A 24,261-nucleotide genomic window follows, 5' to 3' on the forward strand; every position below is an offset into this window, starting at 1 on the left:
CAGAATGCAAGCTGTCAACTTTTCCCACAGAACATCTTCAGCACCACGCACAAGCTGAGGCAGCCCAGACTGACTGCAGGCCTCCTAACTTAGAACAGTTTTACTAGGGCAGATTTCAGAGGTTACAACACTGCTTGGACTACAGCACAGTGAAGTAAAATAAAATAAAAATCGAAAGCCTGTGAGCTGATGCCAGGGCTGCAGACCAGCACCTCTGCCCAAGAGAGGTGCAGCATTTCACCCATACGTTTCTCCCTGGCCTTTCTGATAGGCTCTTATGCATCCTTTCATTATGCAAAATTATTTCAGCATGTATAGACCAAAAAAAAGGTATTATCTAGCTTTGCTTCTTTCACAGGCAGTTTCTGGAACTTAAAGGCAGTGATGGGTTTAATTCTTTTTCCAGAAAGTGCCTCTACCAAGGAGAAATGCATACAAAAAGGAGTATGTCATCTGGATAACCCAATGTTTTCATTACAATCACATAACATCTAATTATGTACTCCATAAATCTTCATATTTTGTTAGGAAGCTCATAATAGCAAAGTCTGATAAATAGATTCTCTCCCCTGGCCACTACCAACTGAGTAGAAAAAAATACTTATTTATGAAGCTTTATTAATAAAATGTGAATAATTCAAATAGCTTCTTCAGTGAAGGAACAGCAGTAGAGTATATTCTTATTTGCATATAAATGAAATGATGCTTTAGTGTCAGAGTGAAGAATTAAATAATATGAATTTTTACAGTGCAATCCTGACAGCCTCATAAATATTACGGTCATAAGTTGCAGTTTCCTAAAATCTCATTTTATCTTTTATTACAAAAATATGACCAAAGGGCTGAGTCCTGCTCATTTTACATGTGTGAGTATTCCCAATGACAACACAATTATTCAGTAAGTGAGGTTACGAGATTCAGCCTTATGTCAGATAGTGAAGCAAAAGCACAATGCTATCTACATATCTATTAGGGAAACAGAATCTCTTATTTAACCATGGAAAAACAGTAATTTTTGGTAGAGAACAAAGAAAATTGCACTGCTGTACATTCAAACAGATGCTTCAAGTACAGATAACATACAGTACAAGGAAAGGAAAAACACTCAGCTAATAAACATAACAGCCCAATTTTCACCCTTAGTTCTGTAGGTGCCATTTTGGCCAAGCAGAGTATTCTTGCTAAGCTGTGAGTAATCACTAAGGTTGCATCAAATCTAAGAATATTCAAGTTATTTTAAAGGAATTTTGCAGCTGAGGAAAGCTTTGATTTTCCCTTTTAAAGCCTGAACAATTTTCTGAGGCACAATCCCAGACCAGTTCTGCTCTCTTGCTTTTAGCTGTAGTCTCAACCATTTGCTGAGGCACTTTTGACACGTGGGCCCAGCGAAGACTGCAGCATGATAGTCTCATTAGGAAGAACTGGACTCGGATGGAGATTGCTGGGCTGAATTGCATTTTTTCTATGTGTCAGGTAGAAGCAAGGGGTAGGGGCACTACTTGAGAAGCTCCTCTGAGATGCTGAGTGATTTGAGTGAGCTGGGACAAGAAGCTGATGCTTCTGAGCTACTTTTCCTTTATCTGTAAGTGGTATTTTTTGGGCTACAGTATTGAACAAGTGTGATAGAAAAGTTTAATGAAGAAAGAACATACTTGGAAAGGAAAACTTGACCTGGCGTGGCAGTAGGAAAAAAAAAAGTATTTACAGAGTTTGGGAGATTTTATAAAATAGAGATTTACTTACAAACTTCAGAAAAGATGAACTTCAGGTGAAAGATGTCAGAAACGACACTGGAGCATCTGCTCTGATATCCTGTAAGTTATACACAATGAAATTTAACCCAATTACTCCCAAACAGAGCCTGCTATAGTCAAACACAACATCAGCTTTATTTGGCTGAACTGCTTCTTACAGGACAGCATCCAATCTTGATCTGAAGATATCAATAGCTAAAGAAATTAAGCCACATCCCCTACCTGTTTATTACAGTGATTAATAATTACTAGAGATTCCACCTAATTCGCTCTTTGAATTTGATTTATTCCAGACATTACTTCTTCTTACATTGCTCTTTGCTAGATTCAAGAACTGTTTTTACTCAATATTTTGTCCTAGGTACACAGTTACCAACTCATTTTTCAATCTTTTTGATTAGATGGATAGATATTTTTAAACTAAATCCATTTTTTTGCATCATTTTTGAAATCTGAGCATCAGATCTGCATATACCACGTCTGAATCATCCTCAGGAATTTTCATGTAAAGGTAAAAGAAGCCACAATTAGTGTCAAACTCTTCTTGCTACTGCATCACCCTTCGTGTTCAGTCACTTGCCAGTTGGCTCCTCAGTGCTTTGCAAAGTTCTCCAGCGTGTAGGCATAGCCTACATTCATTATTCTTAGGTGCTAAGTTTTGTTAAAACAAAAGGCTGTATTAAAATATATTTTGCTTGGATGGAACCCAATTTGCAAAAGGTCAAGAATTCCTCTGCATCTTTTCCTGAGGTCATTTTTACATCTATTTTTAACTCACTCTGTGTGAGTGTAGTGGCTGCTGTATTCTGGTATACTTTCTGACACCACAACAACTCTTGACATTTCAGATAGGACAGGCTGATCAGAAAATACTGCCATAGACAGTCACAGCCACGTCCAAGGGCATTATTCTAGAGCTTGGCAGCATCATAAAGCTCTCATCTGCATGAGAGAACAAATCAATCTCACCTTACATGTAAATAAAGTACTAAAATTAAAGTCAAAAAGATTAAAGTATGGAAATGGTAAATAAAAAAAAAAAAAAAAAAAAAAAAAACCCTAGTCCCTTGGCTTTCAAAACAATCGCTTTGCATTACTGCAAGACTCGTGAGTTCTGAATGATTGAATTTGACAGTATTCCTGAAGGGCACAACAGCATGAAGAGATTTGTCTCAACCTGGTGCTAAAGAGAGAAAAAAAATGCCATAGAATCTTATTTCGAAAAAAAAAAAGAGGAATTAAAAGTTGGGAAGTTGACTTTTAGCATACGATATTAAGGCTAGTGAAGACTGAATAACACACTTAACAGTTAATTCTATTACTCAAATAGAATTCTGTATGTGTGTATGTCTAAATACATGTGGATTTACACATTCATACATACACATAAATGCACATATATATATATACAAACATATAGTAACTGCTAGGGCAATAAGTATCTGCAGCTTGTTGGTTCAAAGTAGTTTCTAACTTCTGATTCTAAGTTTCTAATTTATGAGCAGATGTTCTTGGCAGCAGGGAGAGCTTAGGCTTTCCTACCACTGTCTGCGGTGGAGTCTTTCATCAATTATCTCCCTGGCTCTCTTCTCTCTTTACTGCTCCAGGAAGAGGTTACCAGACATTTTCCAGTGTCAGCATGGATTCCTTTATGGCTGTCAGCAGATTGAGGGGGAGAAAAAAAAAAAAGTTCAATTCACCTGCAGATTCTGGCAGTGTTGGATGCAATCACACAGCAACGTTTTGATCATTTCTTCTCAGAGAGCTCCCAGAGGTTGGTTTTGGCAATTGCTTGCCTGCCTTAAGCAATGCTCTTCGTCGTTTGGCTTCTAATCCTATAGATTCAACATAAGAGATAAAGTCACAGGAGAAGGCAGTCTGGCTTGCAGAGCATTGGACGTGCCATTTTGTTTACCAGATTTGGTTGACGGATTTTTATTTTACCTTTGATAAGCTCCTAACTTGGTATGTTGTAAGACTGGAAGCTCAGTACTGAATGAGAACTTTCTCTGCCTTAGCAGCAGAGAGATATTTCTGCTTACCCAGTTTGAATGAAAAGATGGCATTTCTCATGTTTTAACAAAAGCGAAGCTTTGCTTTTACCAATTCCACATTTATTCCAAATAAGAAAAGCAACCTAGAGAAGATATAGTGAAAAGAGTCTACCTGATCTGTCACTCCTGTGAAGCACATGAAGAAAGACATTGATGAAGAGGTGAGTTTTAAAAAGAACTTCATTTGAGGAGAGTCATGGCCAACTTGATAGAAGTTTCTCTGTAGAAACTCAAGATGCAGGAAGACAAATGTAGGCCAGTGTCAAGAATGGCATTTCTGTCAGACTGGAAAAAAAAGGTAAGACAGTAAGATAAAACACAGCATCAGATTATATTACAAGTTATCAGCGTAGGTAAATGACAAGCTAAATGATACAGATTTTGGTGTTGGAACAAAACCAGTCTGAGATATTACTGCACCAGGAAGATAAAGTGAAAGGCATTTCTCACTGTGAATGAATACAATCTGAACGACAAGGGGAAAAAAAAAAAAAAAACAATAGTATTGACACAGTATCAGCTAAGAAATGCTAGTAATGGAAGCTCTTCAAAAACACTGATGATAAAAAAGGCTATTCTACATTATCAGAACTCAAAGGCACAAAGGGAGACCATGGAGGCAGGCTGCAATTCTGAACTGGCCAGGAGGCAGCAACTCAAGCAACCTCCAGATACTTCACAAGTATTAATTTGAACTATTAACGCACTGTATATAGCGTGCAGAAATAACTGCAGGTAGGCCATCCTACAGGGTTAATTTAGATTGATGGCATCTGTCATCAGCACTAGGACAAGTTTGGTCTCATTTATGCTTATGCAATCCTTCCACCTGACATAGGATTTCATGGGTAAAAGAGAGAACAGAATTTCACTTGCATTATTCTGTCATTATCCCTTATTTAATTTGTGTTTGCTGTAATCTGCTCTTAAATACTCTCACCTTTAACTAAAATTGTTGAGGGCACGCTTCAGCTAGCTCAATGTCTAGCCGCTCCGCTGGCTGATTAGAGCTCTTAACAGAATGTGCAAATTAGAACAACTGCTGAGAAAACAAAAACAAAAACAAATGAACACAAAAGAGGCTGAGCAACATGTGTCAGCAAGAGACCTAGTGTTCTCAAAGGCAGGACAGCCAGCCTTTAGTGTTAAAGAAAGATATTAAGTTAGAGCAAAAATAGAGGAAGAAGAATATAGGAATATATATAAAGAAGAATAGAGGAATATATATAAAACAAAAAGCGAAGTGCCAAATTTCTGAACATGAGCACACAACTGCACTGGCTTCAATAAAGTTCTACCACTTTAAACAGCAAAACACAATTCAAGCAAACAGCCTCTTTTTCCTGGAGCTTTTCATTGTTTCTTGTCAGAGTTTGGGGCCAAACGCTCCGCAATAGCTGCGGAACGGTGGGCGGGATGCCCAAGGAACGGCTCCAGCGCCCGCGGGCGCTCCTGGCCGCGGTGCCGGGCGCGGGACACGGCTCCCGGCGGCCGCCAGCTCCAGCGCTCGGCCCTGCAGCGCGGCCGGGCGCCAACGATCCCGGCGGCGGCCGCGGTGCCTCCGCAGCCCGGCAGAGCCGCGCGTGGGGGTCTCGGTTACCTCGTTGGCACCCGGGGGGCTGGGGCCTTTTGGGGTCTGTGACCCGTGACCAACAAAGTCACGGATTTCTTGCCAAGGGCCTACAAGCTCGTGAAAACAAACCTGTTGTGGGTAGGGCTAACCCTACTCTACAAACGCACAGATCTGAACAGTTGAAAACCACTAGTCTCTTCCCTTTCACAGAAGGAAAGGCACAGAACTTTCCTCACTACTGTCTGGTGCTTGCCCGTGCCATGACCGGGGCTACAGCGCAGCCCAGGCTCTGTTTACTTTTAATTTTGCATTCTGCGCAGTCTCTTTTACGGTGCAGTTGGGCGCTGGGATAATCAGCCGTCACTTCCCCGTTACCACTGCCGCAAAGGGAGCTCTTTGGGGAGCCCCCAGCGCCTATCCCGCCTTGCGGCAGCGCTGGGCACACCCAGGCCTCTCCCGTGCCGCTGCAGCTCTGCCATGGCCACGGATGGGGCTCACGGAGTCCAAAGGGGCCTGCATAGGGCACGGACACCCGCAAGGACACGGACCTGGGGACCGGCAGCCGCACGGGGGCCGGCGCGTTGTCAGGGGCCCATTCCTCCATCCTCTCTCCCGAGGGCTGCCACAGAGCCCGAGCGGCAAAACCGCCGCGCGGGCCGGGCCTAGGCGAGGGCAGGGGCGGCACCAAACCCGTGCTGCACGCTCCGTGCCGCGCGCTCCGGGCCGCGCGCTCCGGGCCGCGCGCTCCGCTCCCGGGCCGGGCCGAGCCGGCTCCACCGCCGCGGAGCCCCAGCTCAGCCCCACCGCCCCGCGCGCGCCTTGGGCGGGACGCCGTCCGCCCGCTGGCCAATAGCCGCGCGCCTCCCCTCGGCCGGCCGCGCCATTGGCCGGGGCGGCACCGGGACCGGCACCAGGCCCGATACCGGTACCGGGGCGCGTGTCCCGGCACCAGGCCCGATACCGGTACCGGGGCGCGTGTCCCGGCACCAGGCCCGATACCGGTACCGGGGCGCGTGTCCCGGCGCGCTCGCTCCCGCCTGAGCGGGCGCTGCTCGCGGCCTCCCGAATGGCGCGCTGAGCGCGCGCGTGGCTCGTGCCCCGCGGCGGCCTGCAGCGCGGCTGCGAGCTGCGCGGGGCCGAGGGCGCCGCGTCCCGGGGGGCCCCAGCGCGACCCTGGCCGCGCCGCGAGCCCAGGAGCTGCTGCGGAGGGGGAGCAAAAGGAAAGGCTCCCGGCGGGACTTAGCCCGGCTGCTTAAGTGACGAAACTGAGTCATTTACCGTCACCTCGGGTCGTCGTGCCCTGGGCCGTCCCCAGCAGTCGTGGTCCTGTTGGGAGACGTTGTGTTTTAGTGATAATAGACAGGGATCCAGGGAACATCTCCTGCCGAGCCAGTAGAGCAGCAACGTCACCAGCCCTGTGTGAGAGCCCAGTACCTGCCTGGGAGCACCTGGGGGATGCCGGAGCATCTCCGTTTCCTCCCTTTTTTGTTTCAAGCTCTACTGGTGTCTGTGACTAAATATCCCATTATTCCATTCTGTAACTGCTAAAGGTCCTTCCAAATCAGAGTCTCTCATTTTTTTACATATCTACATATTCTAGGCATTCAGTCCTGCAAACATCAGCTCGTGTGCTCAGCAGAAACGGCCCCTTGAGAAGCCAAATCCCATTCCCCCGCTCGCTTGGCCGGCCGGCGCTGTCCTCTTCATGTCCCAGGGAGGCTGGTTGAGGCTGGAGTGAGGGATGAGGCACAGGCTGCCCGGGGAGGCTGTGGAGCCCCCTTCTCTGGAGGTCTTCACAACTTTGAACATTCGGCAAAGTCACAACCAAGGAGGTTCTCTAAGTGGATAGTGTGTCACAGATGCCAGCTCACCTGTCACTGTGGTATTCCCTGGCGTTCTGCCTCTTTCCTCCTCTCCATGAATTAGAATGAGCAGTTTTTGAATTATACACTATGAGTAAATGTAGGTGCACTGCAGCTTTCTTTTCACTCTTACAGCTCATTTAATTTCTGAGATTGGGGAAGAAGCATTTCAAGATGGCATGTATGCATTTCTTGTCATGGTGAGAAGCAAAACAAGAATTACGCTTCTTGATGATCTTCTCTAGAAGAAAAAGAAATCTCTTACCACATTAAGAAGATAATCATTTTCCTCTCATATAAGTTGTCTCAGGAGTTTTTGCATGTGTGTTTTGTTTTTGTGTTTTCTTTTTTCAAGTTACTAAATGTTTTTATGGGTGTTGCAGTATGCAGATATTTGTGTAGCTAAGTTCCTTGCTTTCCAAAGCAAACTTTCAGGAAAGGACAGTGCCTTAATGTGAATGAGTAAACACTGTAAAGATGAAAGAAAATCACTTGTCTAAGCTCCTCCTGCAGTCTTCCTTCCCTTCCTTTTTCTTTCTTGGAGTTAGAGTGGGTTTCCTGGTTTCATTTTTCTTTTTTTGGAATGATGGGTGAGCGTTTTTAGTTGTAAGTGGCACAGAGGAATTCCAAACTCCCTCAATCTCATTTCAGGAACTGTGTGAAGGGGAAGGAAGTGCATTACCAGACAGGTTTGCTCCCCTAGGTGTCCGAATGTGCTTCTCAAAGTTGTGATCTTTCTTTTAGTCCAGGTTACTTTTGGAATGGAGACCATGTTGAAGTCCCCTTGTGAGGAACAGCACCCTCGTGAGGCTGAAGATTCCCATAGGAAGCATGAGCAGAACAACAAACTTTCAGGTATGTGCCAAACCAGGGACTGCTAATACTACTTTTTGTTGCTGACGTGCTTCCTTCTCACTTCAGTTAGTTTCAGGATGGATTTTAAGTTTGTATATGATTTTGTTGTGCAAACAATTTGAAGTTGCTTTTAATTTCAAGCATATTCCTTCTTTCTGCATAGCTACAAAACTTCAGAAGCAATAGCTGTCACAATTTGCTGACCCTATTATTTATTACAGCATATAAAAGGATGCTAGTAATCCGAAATGGCAGTCCTTGAAAATGAAAATTTCTGACCAGACAAGTAAACAAGATTAATATTTTGCCATTTACCTTATAATAGCAAACTTCATCCTTAAGTATCTCTTTACATATGATTAGGTGCATAAAGATACTGTTCTTGCCCTTAACAGCGAAGCTGGACTATGAACAGGTGCGCCTATAACGTTTGTGCTGCTGGCTTTAGAGTTTCTTAGTGAATCTGGGCTTTCTGTACATAAACAGAAAGCCCAGATTGTCCTCGCTTAATAACTGAATAGTCAGCCAGCTTACAGGTAACGATTACTGCTTTTGGTAGAAACAGATAAACATTATCAGTCTCCTACACATCTATGTTCAGAATTTAATAAAATGATACTAAAAAACCCAACTTTCTCACTTCCATCTGGCAAGTACTTTTGCATCCTAGTAAGTCAAGGAACGGCATTAAAATCTGCTCACAGAAATTTTTGGATATTGTTGTTATTATACGCTGAGAGTACAGTACAATGACTATATATATATTATATATATATTTTGTTAACGGCTGTATCTATAAATGTATATACACACCCAACAGGGGAATCAGGCCCAGAAGAAAACAGACGATGTTTGAACTGCTACCTAACCACAAGGCAAGCCAAGCCATTCAGGGCTTTTACACTAAACACAGTGTCGAGTTAGTGCATTTTCTCAGTGCTCTGGGCAGCCAGAGCTTTACTCGGGATTTGCAGTCCGTGTCACCCACCTGAAGGTGCTCCAGTATCACTGAACGTTGACCGTGCCAGAGTCTGGATTGAGTGTTAGGCAAAGCTGAGCAGCTGATGGGCTCTGTGGCAGTTATTGAGAGAAATTGAGTTATTGCTCTATAAAGTGAGTCAACATGCATGCTTGGGGATTCTTATAAGTCCACACTATGTTACTAGCATATCAGCAATATTTTGAAAATAATTCTCATTACTTATGACTTAGTGTCCTTTTATAAGAGTATAAGATAATAGACTTCTTGTGAATTCAATATGATCTACATATTGCTGTAAAATTTCTTTCCTTTCTAATTCATTTTTTGGATGAGATGTGTATGCACAATTTCTTCATTTATTAATATTCTTAATATCAGTTTGAAGACTGGTATTAGGAATGTTAATAAATGTGTAATAAATTATTACATGGATATCGTTTGGGACTATATCCGTGTAATAATTTTTTTCCTTACAGAAATTAGTCACAGCCTGTACATACTTTTGGATCAGTGACTTCAGTTTTCAGCACTCTGAAACAGACGTAGATTTAAGAACCTTGTTATTGTGTTGTGAATATCACTTGATCTTAAGTTTAAATTTTTTAGCCTTTAGATATGTATTTGGACTGATGTATTTTTGTACTATATAGTTCAACAACAAATTACTTAGCTTCACGTTTTGTGGCACTACTGGGAACTTTCAATATGATGTGGCCACTCAGATGGGAATTGTTCCATCAGCTTCAATAGAAGTGAATGCTAATGCACACTATACAGATTACTTAAATTATAAGGATTCATAAAAATGGAAAATTACATAATTTCAGCAAGAATAGTGAACAGCATCCTTGTCATGCCATCTAGTGATCGCAGTACAAAATGCAGCACCTCAAATGCAACAAAATGTTCCTTGGAAATTTCTAGTTCAAGTGACAATACCTGAGATTGCATTGCTGATCTTAAAAAAAAAAAAAAAAAAAAAAAAAAAAAAAAAAAAAAAAAAAAGCTTAGATTTTTACTCCTTGATATGCATCAGATGGATGTGCTCTTGTGTTTTCAGAAAAAAAAATAAGGTTCTCTTTCTCAAATTACAACTCTTACGAAAATATGTATCAATGACCTGCAATCTGAATTTTTACTGAAGATATTTTACCACTCCCAGAAACTGATAGGGGGCAGAAAAGTAAAATTTATTAAAATGCAGCAGCTTATAAAAGAGTATGATAGAGCGCAATATAATTATAAAATATATAAGTAATGATGTAAGGAGAGATTCCATCTGCTATTCCTTTCCACTTATATGAATCTGCATTTTTGTGAACTGAAGTAAGACTTTTTATCTGAAATATAGCTTGGATGTTGAATCAAGCAACATAATTCCTAACTTGTTTTCCCCTTTTTTTTCCACAGAAGGAATAAAAAAAGACATTCAAAAACTTTATGAAGCCGTGCCACAGCTTGCAAATGTGTTCAAAATTAAGGATAAAATTGGAGAAGGTAAATGTCTTTTTTTACCTTGCATAAACTTGCTTTTTCTTTTCTGGTATTTCTAACTTAAAAGGTATATAGATAAGATCTGAATACATGCAATTTAAGCCAGGTGCTTTTTTAATTAACTTATGGTATATGTAGGAATTCAAATACACTTTTATACATGCAAGTGTTTTAGGTAGGGAAAAGAGATTTTCTTGAAAAATCAGTATGTTAAAATGTTTGACCAGACCAGTATTCTAGTTCTGACAACATCTTTTGGTGGTAAATTCAGGCAATATGTCTTGACGTGTCATTCTTTTTTTCTTTTTACGTGGAAATATGCAGCTACGCATGTAACTACTGTTCTTTAAGTTGCTTTTGTTTTCACTGAAATCCCATGGGAGGAGGAGAATGGGAGATTTTAGCTGCTTTAATTTACTAAAAAAAAAAAAAAAAAAAAATCTTTATTTTGGACATAGAGTACCACAATTTAGACCACTTACGTATTCCTGACATTCAGCAGATCCCATTACAGATACTTTTAATTAAAAAGCTGTGTGTGATTATAAATAGATTCTTAGGTACTTCCAAGTGCTTTTTGGAACTTTATCCACTTGATCTTTAAAATGTTTTGCTGCACTGTGCACTTCAAATGAATAAAAATGTTAATGAGAAGCTCGATTGTTTTATAGCTACTTTTGATGAAATGCCTGTGATGGCAAACTAGATGGATAAAAAAAAATCTTTTAAGAAAAAATTAAAGCTCAGATCAGCACAGCGATCCAAAATTCCAAAAGAATGGAGTTACCCCAAGATCATATAGTTAGATTGAGTCTCTAGTCATGAATATTAATTTTGATTTTGTTCTTAGGAGCAAATGTTGCTTTAAAAAATGTCCTCGGCAGTTCTGCAGTATTATGTTAAGATTAGGATTCCATTTAGAGATCATTTTTAGCAGATCCCACCGCCAAAAATAAGGTCTTGAACCAACCTGGTAACTCCTGTTGCTATGATCAATTCTACTCAGCTGATGAGACACTGGCTTCAGAAACTCTGTAGTGCTCACAGGCCTCCTGATGTGCATATGCCTTTACAGCCTGTAAAGCAGCACGATGCAAAAACACCTAAAATATAATCAAAATTATACTCTTTGTTCATGTGGAAGGATCCTTAAACTGTGTGTTCAGGTATCTCTGATCATCAAGCTGAACTAACCTCCTCAGTGGTTTAGAGGGTCTCTTAAAACCTGCAGTATAGGCAGCTGAGCACATTTCATAGCCTTAGTCCCTTTTCCAAATGAGTATATCACATTTTGTCTATATAGTGCTGGGAAAAAAAAAACAAATAGTCTAGTTACACCATGCGAGAAGTGTTACTTTATAGATACGGTATCAGAATTAAGAAAAATGCCATTCCAGAAGTGCTTTGACTAGCAAAGGTAGCGCTTCCCAGATTAGCATTAAATAGTAGGCTTACACTGCGGGGAGAGGAGAGTTAGATGTCAGATGAAAGTAAGCTACCTAAACAAGAAAGCAAATCAAAGATAGGAAATTTACATTCAAAGAGCTCTGTGTCCCAGGCAAGTTAGACAGTGTTACATTTGCATCTTCACTGACGTAAAAATCTTGTATACAAGATCACTGAATTTCATAGTGGAAAAAAATGTATTCTTCTCTCCTGGAATCTGCTTTTGAGATGATTTCAAGTACGTATAGGACTGTGAACACATAGATCACTTCTATAATATCTTAATTGAACCAATTAACATGCTGAAGGGATTTTCCTCCTGCTTTACAGGTACTTTCAGTTCTGTTTACCTGGCCACAGCACAGCTACAAACAGGGTATGAGGAAAAGATGGCTCTGAAGCACTTGATTCCAACTAGTCACCCTCTGCGAATTGCTGCTGAACTTCAGTGCCTCACGGTAGCAGGGTACGTGAACAAGTGTTTGCTGTTTCTTTTTTAGGTTTCTGTTTGTTTGTTTTGTCATTCTACCTTTTTCTAGCCATGCAAATTTCTATTCCTTAAAGAAAGGGCAAATAAAATAATAGATGTCTTATTGATAATGGATCAGTAAGTCCTTTTGTAATTTCTGCTCTACTTTTCCATTGAAAATGAATGCAAATTGTCAGAGGGTACTGATGCCAAAGCATGTGGTTTGAATACCAGCACCTTAAACTAGTTGGTAGCAAGACAATGAGGTCCTGGATCTAAGCACAGTCCTAACTGCAATCTGTGACCTCCCAGATAATCTGTGGGGCCCTCCATGCAAACTGCAGAAAGTGGAACATAGGAAGGGATGACAGCAGTGCAGCTACTGACAGTTGCTAAGACTGCTGTCAAAGATTCTTTTTTGAAAGAAAGGATGACTGAACTTGCTAAGAAATACAGGGAAATTAGCATCCCTTTTCTTGGTCTTTATTCAATAACATTACTTTTCTTTCAGGGGACAGGATAATGTTATGGGAGTTAAATATTGCTTTAGGAAAAACGATCATGTGGTTATTGTTATGCCGTATTTGGAACATGAATCCTTCCTGGTGAGTCCCAGACTTTTTATATGTGTAGCAAAGCTTTTTCATTAAAAAAGCAGTTGCATAATTGCAGTATCCAAATAATCTTTCAGGACATTTTGAATTCTCTCTCCTTTGAAGAAGTGAGGGAATACATGTTTAACCTGTTTAAAGCTTTGAGGCGCATTCATCACTTCGGAATTGTTCACCGTGATGTCAAGCCCAGTAACTTCCTCTACAACAGGCGGCTAAAAGAGTAAGTCTGCCCAGATGACTGTTGTGATCTCACCTAGGAATGTGACCTTGGCAGAACAGAAAAAATTGGGCTTTGGAGATTTTTTTCCTTCCAGCTGCATAACATGTACTTAAATATTAAAGCTAAAAAACATTGTTTCTTTGCAAGTTAATGTAGTCCTACCTGTTTGGAGACAAGTCAGTTGCAGTAGTATCTCTTGCAGTTGGGCAGGGCTCTCAACACTGTTGAAGTGTCTGTCCATCCTCACTGTGGCATTTGAGGCTCTGTCCGTGAGAATCCTGCAGGAGTCAGGTTGCTTCTGGTTAGCAGTTGGCTGAGGTAGTTCTGAGTCCCTAGGACTAGAAGGACCCAGAAAGGAGCTGCTGGAAGTAGTTTTTATCACAGTTAATTTGAGAAAGAATACATTTTATAAGATTTCAGGACAAGAGATGACGACTTAAGATAGGTATGGAATAAAAAATTGAGGGGATAGGTAAGATACGAAAAAGGAAGAGGAAAATAGGATTGTAATGCTGAAAACTATGGATAACATACTGAGTATAATATGAAAGATGAATAGATAATGAATGGAAAGTAGAATTAGTTGATACTTTGTAAATCTTAATTCTACATTTGTGTCTTCTAGGTATGCCTTGGTAGATTTTGGCTTGGCACAAGGAACCCCTGACACAAAAATTGAACTTCTCAAAACGGCCCAGTCTGAAGGCCAGAAGGGAAGTTATTTGCAAAGTAAACCCACTGTAACCTTGGGAAATGGGGTTTCTCTCAGTGTCACAGCATCTAAACAGATAGCTCAACAGTCAGCCTCAAAAGCATCCAATAAAAGGTCCAGCTCACTCTCAAAAGCAGAGATTAAGCAAGCAAGAGGAGGAAAGGTTCTCAGTCTTTTTCATTAATATTGTTGTATGTTTAATGTATTCCTTCATCCAACAGGGGGAGATGCAATACTTGAACAAAAGCTCTGTGTGTATCTTGCAGGATGGCAACACGCATAGAAACACGGTTTGCACACAGAGGTGGCTAGTTTATGTAATACTCTATCACCATCATTCAGTATCTGTTAGTTATAATACAGTGTTCCAGGCTGTATTAAGTCCTCGTGGGTTATTATTTAGACAGCCCCGTATCTTTTTGAAATACTAACATTTTGGTGACACGGTGTGAAAGTCCTCCTCAACACAACAATTATTCATCTACGTTTAGCTCCTCACTTGCATAATGAATGCAGTACAGATGACATGCAAATTGTCTTGGGGCACTTCTGAGGTGCGATTTGTTTTGTAAGCATGTTTGCTGTTCTGTCTAGACAAGGTTTTCTACATCCAAAGTAAACTGATGCCTTAGAATGACTTACTGTGCAGCTGTTCTTGTTTTGTGTCACTTCACACTTCTTCTTAGAACTGTCAGAATCCAGCTGATGTGTTAGACATGATCCTTATTGTCCTTTTCTTGGTATTGTAGGAGGAATCTGCACACCATTCTGTCCAGCGCTCTGTCTTTGGAGAGAGGAATTTCAATGTCTCTACTTCCACGTGCCAGGAGAACTCTAGTACAAAAGTAAGAAAAATGACTCATAAATAAGAGCAATCAGTTTCATATTTGAGAAGTCCTAGAAGTAACTTTCTATAGGTCCACAGGATCCTAGTGTGCAGGCTTAAAATTTTATGAGCAGAATGTTAAGTGAGCCCTTAGTGAAGGGCTTGAAGAATTTTTCATTTCTTGTTCAGTTCCTTTTGAAACTTCCAAAGCCAGTTACATAACTACCTTGCTAGCTGATATCATTCATATGTTAATTAACGTATTTTTCTACACAAGTATCTGTGTAATTGAGATAGTCTCCTTTGTATTCAACAGTTGAAGCAAGAGAGAAAATAAATCTGTAACAAACATTTTCCTCTGCGTTTTATAATTAAAATGTAATGCGAGAAGAAGGCAGGGGCAAACCCCAACTAAATTAGAGAGCTTGGCTAACAGCAATCTCTTGGTAGAACTGGAGTTACCTGTCAGGGTGGCTTCAGTATTTCTTTTCCCTCACATTTGAAACAGAAGAATTCTGGCTTATAACAGCTTGAAAAATACAAATCATGTTGTAGCTTCAGAAAACCATAACAATTGATGTCTGGTAATCATTGAAAAATATTTTCTAAAGGAGAGTGAGCAAATTAAGGACATATACAGAAAACTTTAGCATGTATTCTGTTGGTATCGTGATACTGGTGGAAAAGATTGCTGTCTTGTGTCCTCAGACTGCATTTTGTTGCTGCTGAGACCTTTATCTGTCTTATTTTATGGAATATACATATACAGAAAGGGGAGCTTCTTAAATATTTCGCTTACTCTAAAATATCTATATTGCAGCTCATAAAGCAATCCAAGATAATAGATATTTCATCTAGGAAGTTACTAATCAAGAAGAAGATTATTTCTACCAAAACAGTAAGCAATGGGGCAGCCAGAAAAGCTGCCAGTGGTTGTCCTTCGAACCTGACCTGTGACTGTTACGCAACAGACCGAGTCTGCAGCGTTTGCCTTTCAAGGTAATTTGCTTTGATACTGTTGTAAAATTGGCTGTTACGCTGCCAAGTAAGATTAGAAACTGAGATTTACTAGACAGTTGATTTAGTAGATGAAAGATAACATGTGATCTGTGCAACTCTTGAAACACTTGCGTATGCTCTTTTTAAACAAACATAGTTCGTAGAATAATTGGTTGACTGCTGTTTTTTTCCCCATATTTAATTATCTACGTACCTGTGTTTATTAAGTCACTTGAGTTCATTACCACACTTAGAGTAGACAAGGCATCTGTTGTTTATCTTTAGTTACCTAATAGACCTACACCACATCAACTGGATTAAAGTTTACTGATTGGACACCTCTGAGAGCCTGAGTTAAAAAGATTTCTCAGAGCAGTTTGTATTCTAGAAATTAAGAAATGGAGAAAAAGACAAGAACAACATTTTATATGTGTTAATTTAAGTAACGGTGTTTAATAAAGACATCGAATAATCTGAATATTTGATTCAAATCCATCTCTCTGCAGTTATTTTTAATTATGATCATCCATTGTACTCGATTTCTGCATTAGAGAACATAAGTTTAGGCAGAGATTTCTGCTTACTAAGGACAGTTATGAAATTGTGGGGTCCCTCTCCCCATACTGACAAAATCCAGTGATAACCGAACACTTCTGAAATACGAAACATGAGGAAACATGAGTCTGAAACTAGACTTGGCCCATAGAAGTAAGGTACTCAAGACAATATATACAACATGGCTGTAGAAAGGAGATTATATATATTTTAGTAAGAATAATCTCACATTTTTAGTTCAGCTAACAAAAATTTAAGTTCTTGTCGACACTTGTGCTCAGAAGTAACAAATTTTAGCTTGCCAGAGACTAATATAAAACCAGAACTTCCACTCCAAGAGCCTAATGCATTTTTTGCCTTCAGTTAATTAGTCTTAACTTCAGTTTCCAGTGAATACAAGTCTTTAGCAAAAATTATGCGGCCTGTGAATGAAACTAAAATTGTCCTTTAAGAAGCATGCAAAATGCTAGATAATATATTAATATGATAATAATAAGGCTGTTACCATTTGCTAGATAGTATTTATGATAGATCATTTTAACATACTTAAAGCTCTACAAAACCTTAATAAAACAGGGTTAAGCTGTTTATGCATCTTACAGAAATGTAGTCTAAAAGTAATTTTAAACATTATTATAACTAGAACTTATTTATCCATTTTTATATTCCAAATATATTTCCCTCTTTTATTACAAGGCGTCAGCAAGTTGCTCCAAGGGCAGGAACACCTGGATTCAGAGCACCAGAAGTATTAACAAAGTGCCCCACTCAGACAACAGGTACTGCACAACACCCTGCCTTTTTTTCAGCTTTTGACTCTATTCATTTGCTTTTATCATATTGTCTTTTTAGGGGATTTTTCTGCTTACACATGAAGTTCATTTATCATCCTTTCTAACACTGCTCAAGCATTTCCTGTTTATTTTTGTTAAATGTTTATTACTTAGAAATAAGAAGAATCATAGAATATTTTATTCTCAGTTTGAAATTTGAATATATCTTTATCTGGAGGGTAGTGCTATACACAGGAGTTCATTATCATGTGTTTTTAAAAAGAAACAAAGCTGTAAGTCTTATCAAGCTTTTTGGCTTTGCCAAATGACAACTCTTGAATAAAATATTTCAGGGTGGGAATGACATTAGAATTTTCTAGAGAGGCTGTCACACAGTTTGCTTTTATAGCAAGTATAATTAATATTACGATTGCAAATACATTTTTAAGAGTTGGTTAGTCAGTACTGCCTCTTATCAGACTGTTTCTCCTTCTTGCTAGTGCTTTTTAGAAGCTGGTAGGTAAATTTCATAACTTAGCCGAGATTTTAATTGCTATCAAGCAAGCAAGTTCCGTTAGCCTGGTAAATTTGAGAGAAAAAAAAAAGAAAGAAAAGGTAACTAATGTATTAGCTGATGCAACTAAGATGGGAGAGGTTGTGCCTATCTGTAGAATGAAGGCCCAGTCAAAGCAAAGCCAACTATTAAATGTTAGATACAGGACCAGGAGTTTTAACTTCAGAAAAAGGGAGATAAATACAAATGTCCTCAAAAAGTGGATTTAAAATAATGGTTTCCATCCATTTTTTGCTAAATACCTTTTGGAAAAATTGACCATTTTCAGCACTTAATTTAAATTAAGTATATATATGTATATATATACACACACTTAGAGGAGACTTACTATGCACTTGGTCAGCACATCTTAAGAGAGTTAATTTTTTTTTTTTTTTTTAAACGCCATCTGGGCTGTGCCACGACTAGGATTTTGAGAGGTTGGAGAGGCAACCTGTTGGAGTTCCTGTGCCTGTGCTGTAACAGCCAGCTTCATGGGCTAGAAGACATCCAGAAATCCAGGACTAATTTAGACAATCTCTAAAGCTGTCTAGACAGAATTCGGGCAGAAAGAAGACATACCTAGGAAATCTTAGACACATAGTAGTCTTAAATATGCTTTCAGCCAGTTTTCTGTTCTCTAGGGTAATAGAGAGCAGGATTATAGAAAATCTGGGTAAATCAGAGTGACACCCCTAAGAGCACCGAGTCGGCGGTGCAGAGCTTCTGCACCGTGTCAGCAAGGGGCTTAATTAGAATTTGCTACAGTAATACTAATATTTATGAGAGGATGCAGTACTTGAGCTAGCAAATCTCCTTGCCCACTTCCCTCTGGGCCTGCTGCAGTCGCCTCCTGGTACTCCTGCAGTTTTGCCCCGGGCCAGGTCTCTGTGTAGGGACCAAGCGAGCAGCCGGGCCCAGCTGCCGCCCCGCAGCGAGGCCACGGCCCCTGTCGCATCCCCTGCAAGGGGGAGGCCCCGCGCTGGTTCAGTGCTGCCCGACTAAAGTGCAGAGAAATCCTCATTTTGAGACCTGCAGCGTAAAGGGAGGCGATACACAGCGCTCCAGGAGTCAGCTCAACGGTGGCACGCTACTACTAAAATCTTTAATGGGAATTATTAAAATGCAATATTCTTCCCTTGCTCATAATTAGTTTGGATTTATATTTTTTTAATCTATTTTTGCAACAGAAGTCAACTTAGTCTGTTTTCAGAGTCTTGTGCTGATAGTCTGTAGTTACAATCCACAAATTACTTACTGACGTTTATTTTTTTAAGATAAATAACTGGCTTTATCTTCCAAATGTTAATTTTCATCTTTAGCATTTCAGAGATTTCGCTCTTTCACTTTCCTTGCTCTCAAACAAAACGTGCAAATTAGTGAGCCAAAAAATTATGGCAGGCAGGTATTTTCATAACTTTCAGCATTAAAGTTTCCATCATGCTTTGGCTTCCTTCCCCAGAGCACTCTCTGTACTCTTCACGAAGCAATGAAAGTGATGAATAACTCCTCACTATTACACTTCTTAAACCGCCTATCTTGTCAAGTGATTTGAAGTGAGGGGGACAGAGTCTGTAATAAGATAAACTTTTCAGTACTGCCTGTTAGGCAGCCTCAGCCCCCCCAGAAATAAGATTCCCATTCACTTCCAGATAATTTTTATGACCTGATATGATCTTTTCTTCAGCTGAAGCAAACTTGAATAATAATTAAAACTCAGTTCAATGACTCCACTTGTGAAAGGATTCATTCACAATTAAAACAAATGATTGCATTTTTTCAAGTTTAGCAAGTGAAATTACTGATGTAAGCAATTCTGCAGAAAAATTTAAACACTTCCCCTGCCTTAAAGCAAGAAATTATTTTTATATCTAATTATAGCAATTTTCATTCTTTGTTGAAGTGTTATCTATGTGAGCAAAGCCAGCAAGTAATTTTTCTGTTAGCAACTTTTCTGCTCATAATTCGTTTTAAAGAAAGCTGAGTTTATTTGCGAGGAAGCTGCGAGTTTGTTTATTCCCAAGATCTCTCCCCCTTGCAGCAATCGACATGTGGTCTGCAGGAATCGTGTTCCTTTCTCTGCTCAGTGGACGGTATCCATTTTACAAAGCAAGTGATGATTTAACTGCTTTGGCACAAATAATGACAGTTCGTGGATCCCGAGAAACCATTCAGGCTGCTAAAACTTTTGGTATGTGAACCTTAATTATGGGGGAAAGGGGAAATGCAGGCTTGGTCTGCTATATAATATGGTGACTTAAAATACACTTTTTCATCTTCTTTTAAGAAGGTAAATTTTTAGCTTTGAGAGCCACTTTGGAGGTGCATGTAATACTGCAGACAATTAGTACTGATCTAGAAATGCCAGAAATAAGTTTTTGTTTGTATGTCTTTCATGATTTGGCACATTAGGGTGTACCCAGCCTGACTGTGTAATGTCTTTTACTGCATCAGGGCCACTTGAGGTGAAATTTGCCAACTAATGATTTCTTTTGGAATTGGTTTGAATTCTTGAGGTAATGTTTCTATTCCTGCAAAACTTGCCCGGGAGTCTTAAGTCAATATGACTTAATATTTAGATGATGTCAACCTTGGTGGTTTTTTTTTCTTTTTCTTTCCTAAAGAAGGGCCAGTTGTTTTTGTTTTTAAAGAATATATATACACACACCCTTCCCCTGGCTGTTTACACGCCAAATATTGCAGCACCTGATACCTACCAGCAAAACTGACAGCCTTAATTCTCATTCTCCAAGCAGAGCTACTTAGACCAGGAATGAAGGCAGCAGTCTGCACTGGGTGCTTATTTATTTCAGTTCTATTAAGATGACATTTGCAATGGAAAAAGATGCCGTGTACATTGTTAGGGTGGGTGACATGTCACTACATAATTTTATGAATTTTATGAGCAAACCCAAGCAAACAGCTTTACAGCTTTCCTCACAGCAGAGCTGACACTGTATTCTTTCAGCTTCATGTGGTGGAAACCCTGAGGAAGGGGCCATTGCTGTAAAACATGCCTGGGCTTTGGGGCCTGGGTGTTTGTTTCTTTTTTGAAAGATGGCACTTGAGCTGATGTCAATTAATGCCTCCAGAATATTGAGGGAATGTCTTTGAAACAAAGCTTGGAGACTGGTTGAATAGTAGGCATAATAAAATACTGCTTTTTCTAAGGTTGTTGATTCATTGTTTTTAATTATTTTTAGGCAAGTCTATTCTGTGTACCCAAGAGGTCCCAGCACAAAATTTAAGAACCCTCTGTGAGAAGCTGAGAGGAACGAACAGCAGCTCTACCAGATCCAAGGGGGCCACGCACAGCGATTCTCCACACGACCCGGCTTTGCCACTGGACATGGACAAACACTGTGCTACCAAGTCACTCGGAAAAGAAGTTCAGCACTTACAGAGCTGTCAGGAAGCTTTGGATGGTGCTTTGGAGAATAAGGCAATAGACAGGAAAGGTTGGGATCACGTTCCTGATGACGCATATGACTTACTTGATAAATTACTGGACTTAAACCCTGCGACAAGAATAACTGCAAAAGAGGCTTTGCTGCATCCTTTTTTTAAAAATATGAGACTTTGAGAAGATGCCATATTCTATTACTGTTTTGATATCTTTTTATGTGAAAATAAGATACAGAGTAGTTAGGTTTACCTTGTTGCCTTTAACATTTACACTCAGTGAAACAGCATTATACTGTGCTCAGAACTAGTGAGCTCTTACATTTGCAGTCCAGCTACGTAAGATAAGTTCGCTTAATTACTTGCAAGTGTAAGTATTACATACACATTGCTGGTATGATCTTATCCTAGGACACTTTCAAGGTGCTATTACTGTGCATACCTCTTCTGTGAGGAAAATCACTGTTGGTCAAAAGCTGCACTGAAGAGCTCCACAAGCTCAGTTTACCTCTCAAGATAGTCTGGTAAAATTTATAAATTTGCCTTAAAGTATAACTGAAATGAGAAAAGTGCTTCAGAAACTCTTTTCCATACTTCTATATCTTTACTTTGTTCTGGATTAACATATCAGAGAAGGGAAAAAAAATGCCAAGTGTTAAGTCTGTTCAGATTGTTTTCTGCAAACACTTTTACTTAGGGAATGGTGCTAGAGGAGGGCCCAAGTGGTGGAGGTTGTATCACCATGAGGGAAGGTAACTGCTTTAAAAGCAGCTATGCATTTTGCACAGCCTGTAGTTCCAGGGTGACATGGGGAACTGTCACAAGGCACCAACTCCTGCCTGTGGCCTGTCTCCTGTGACCTGCATAGGTGTCAATCTCTGTTAGGGAAACTGATTTACAGAGCATCTGTTCAATAAAGGATTTGTTTTTATAACTTCAGAAGATTGTCTAGAAATGCTTGTGTAAACGGGAGTTGGGTAGAGGTTTCCTGTGGGATGTTGCTGTTCAGGAAGATACCTGTTGGTGTGCAGACCTGTTTCCCATGTAAATCCTTCAATGATGGAAAGCCCTTTTCAGCCAGGTACAGTGCATCTGGATACTAGAGTGGAAGCACCTTGTTTATCAAAGAAGGGTTATAAGCTAGTTTATTGCCTGGTCCTAAGTAGGAAAAAACCTCTCAGTAACTTCTAACCTGCAGTTTCGCTGTGCAAGATGAGCTGTATTGTGTGCAGCAGCCACTTCTCTAAATAAGCCTGATGATTTGGGGGGACTGAAGCTTACTGCAATGTCTTTCCATATACATTTCTTGAAATACTAATGAGTTGCTGCTATAAAAGGTTACAAGCCACTCCTCAAAGGGGGTTGCTGCTCTGATATCTCTTATAAAGCCTTCACATACACACTGGTGGTTATGAGAGTGCAGAGATCCCGACCAGGGCTGGGGCTCAACAGCAATTATTCTATATACCTAAAATCTTTAGCATGTACAATCTGAGGGTAATATTGCTCTGTTCCTGGCATCAGCTGTTAAAGAAAAATATTTGCAGATGTCAGAATACTGATTGCAGAAAATCTTGAAACCCGCAAAACCCTGGGGCCCAGGTCTTAGTAATTTCTGCTGTTTATTTAATTTCAACACAGCACGTCACTGAGAAATTATTTATCTAAAGGAACTGTGGCCAAATTTGGCAAGCGGTTCTGTCTGCCAGTGTCTGCAGATGTATTGTTTCCTCCTACATTCACTCACGCTGTCCATGGCCTTATGAGAGCAGCAGCTGACAACAGGCAAGAATGCCAAGGATCCCGGGTGAGGGAGCTGGGCTGCCCTGCCAGGCACCGCGCTGGGCAGCTCCTCGCGGGCAGCAGGGCGACACAGCCACCCCTGCGGGCAGCTGCTAGCGAAAGGGGAACATCCCTGCCAGCGGGGCCGGGGGAGGAATAAAGTTCTCGGCTCATTTTAAGCTCTATGTATTTGATAACAAGTTACAGGCAACATCGTTCCTGTTTTTTTTCTTTTTTTGTTTCATTTTGGGTAAAAGGAAAAGATACATACTCCTAAAGAGCACATTTTAACACTTCGCAAAAGAATGAAAACCAGAAGTAAAATATCAAAGGGATCTGTTTGGGGTGAAAAGGAATTAACGTTTTGATAAAAGGCTTATTAGAAAACAGCAAGAAAATACAGTAGCAACAAGCAGTAGTTGCCACTGATCTTTCTCCATAACTCTCAAGTTTCGGGAGTTGTAACAGGTTTAGGAAACTCTTCAAGATTCCTTTAAAGTTTAATTATGTGGCTGGGGATCCTTACAAATTGACTGTGAATCTCCAGCTCTGATAGACGTAATTAAAAGAACTGGCTGCAACAAGGTTGCTGCAACACGTGCAGCAGTGGAGGCTGCAGCTGGATTACTGTGACTTTCTGGACATGCTATGACAAGAACATTAATAAATTGGCCAGACCCCAAAATAAGGCTGGAGGGAGGGGGAAAAAAAAAAAAAAAAAAAAAAGACCCTATGAACTTGGAAAAGAAAAGAAAAAAAGTAACAGATGCATCAAATCCCAAGAAATCCTGAGAAAAGAATGCTGGAGGCAAAGGGAGACATTTTTGGCTATGTTTTTTTGTGAATTTTGGATTTTTCAGCTGCATATATAGCAGGGGGACAATGTGGTTACTTTTGTAGTAAGCAAGGCTAGAGGAGGAAATTGTGGCACACCTTAAGGTTGCAGCATTTTTTCCTGTTAGTGTATATCATGATTTAGAAACAGGAGACATCCTACTAAAAGAGCCTGAAGGAGCGTCGGCAAAAGTGCTAAGTTTTCCAGGTGATAATAGACAAACGAAAATCTAAATCCTAATGAGCCTGTAGGCCTGTTGCTTTTGGGCTGGGGCTCAGTGAAGCAATGAGTTTAAACAAAATAATTCATGAATAAGAATAGAAACATGAAAACCATGTTCTGTCTGAGCACACGGGGCGCTCCCCTTACCCGCTCGGCCGCTCGTGGCCGGGGTTAGCTCACACGCTGCAGCTGGTGCTTCCCGGGTGCAAGGGGCTCCGGCTGCTCCGAGGCCTTCGCAGGGCTCTCCCATCTGCAGCCCCAGGGTGATGGGCTGTGAAA

The 24,261-nt window shown here is 40.4% G+C and overlaps 2 protein-coding genes across 3 annotated transcripts in view; one reads left to right on the plus strand and one right to left on the minus strand.

Moving 5' to 3' along the window:
• Positions 1–4,039, minus strand: part of HFM1 (HFM1, ATP dependent DNA helicase homolog) — a 47,925-nt gene extending 43,886 nt beyond the window's left edge. The window contains exons 1-3 of the mRNA XM_026037892.1: positions 3,921–4,039; positions 3,455–3,589; positions 1,744–1,812 (exon numbers count right to left, since the gene is read on the minus strand). The gene's annotated coding sequence lies outside the window, so the exon portion shown is untranslated. The remainder of the gene's footprint in view (positions 1–1,743; positions 1,813–3,454; positions 3,590–3,920) is intronic.
• A 3,956-nt stretch (positions 4,040–7,995) lies between these two features.
• On the plus strand, positions 7,996–21,550 carry CDC7 (cell division cycle 7). Of its 2 annotated transcripts, none has more exons than XM_026037889.1 (11): positions 7,996–8,098; positions 10,491–10,577; positions 12,351–12,486; positions 13,001–13,094; positions 13,181–13,323; positions 13,949–14,198; positions 14,785–14,880; positions 15,682–15,860; positions 17,112–17,194; positions 19,783–19,932; positions 20,945–21,550. In XM_026037889.1, the coding sequence occupies exons 1-11, from the start codon at positions 8,005–8,007 to the stop codon at positions 21,322–21,324; spliced, it is 1,692 nt and encodes a 563-aa protein (XP_025893674.1). In that variant the 5' UTR covers positions 7,996–8,004; the 3' UTR covers positions 21,325–21,550. The 2 variants fall into 2 exon arrangements, with proteins under 2 accessions (XP_025893674.1, XP_025893673.1); XM_026037888.1 differs by having other exon boundaries at positions 8,010–8,098; positions 13,949–14,036.
• Positions 21,551–24,261: the final 2,711 nt, after the last annotated feature.

The sequence above is a fragment of the Nothoprocta perdicaria genome, unplaced genomic scaffold, assembly GCF_003342845.1.
Source record: "Nothoprocta perdicaria isolate Ctin4 unplaced genomic scaffold, notPer1 scaffold_20, whole genome shotgun sequence".
NCBI classification, from domain to species: Eukaryota; Metazoa; Chordata; class Aves; order Tinamiformes; family Tinamidae; genus Nothoprocta; species Nothoprocta perdicaria.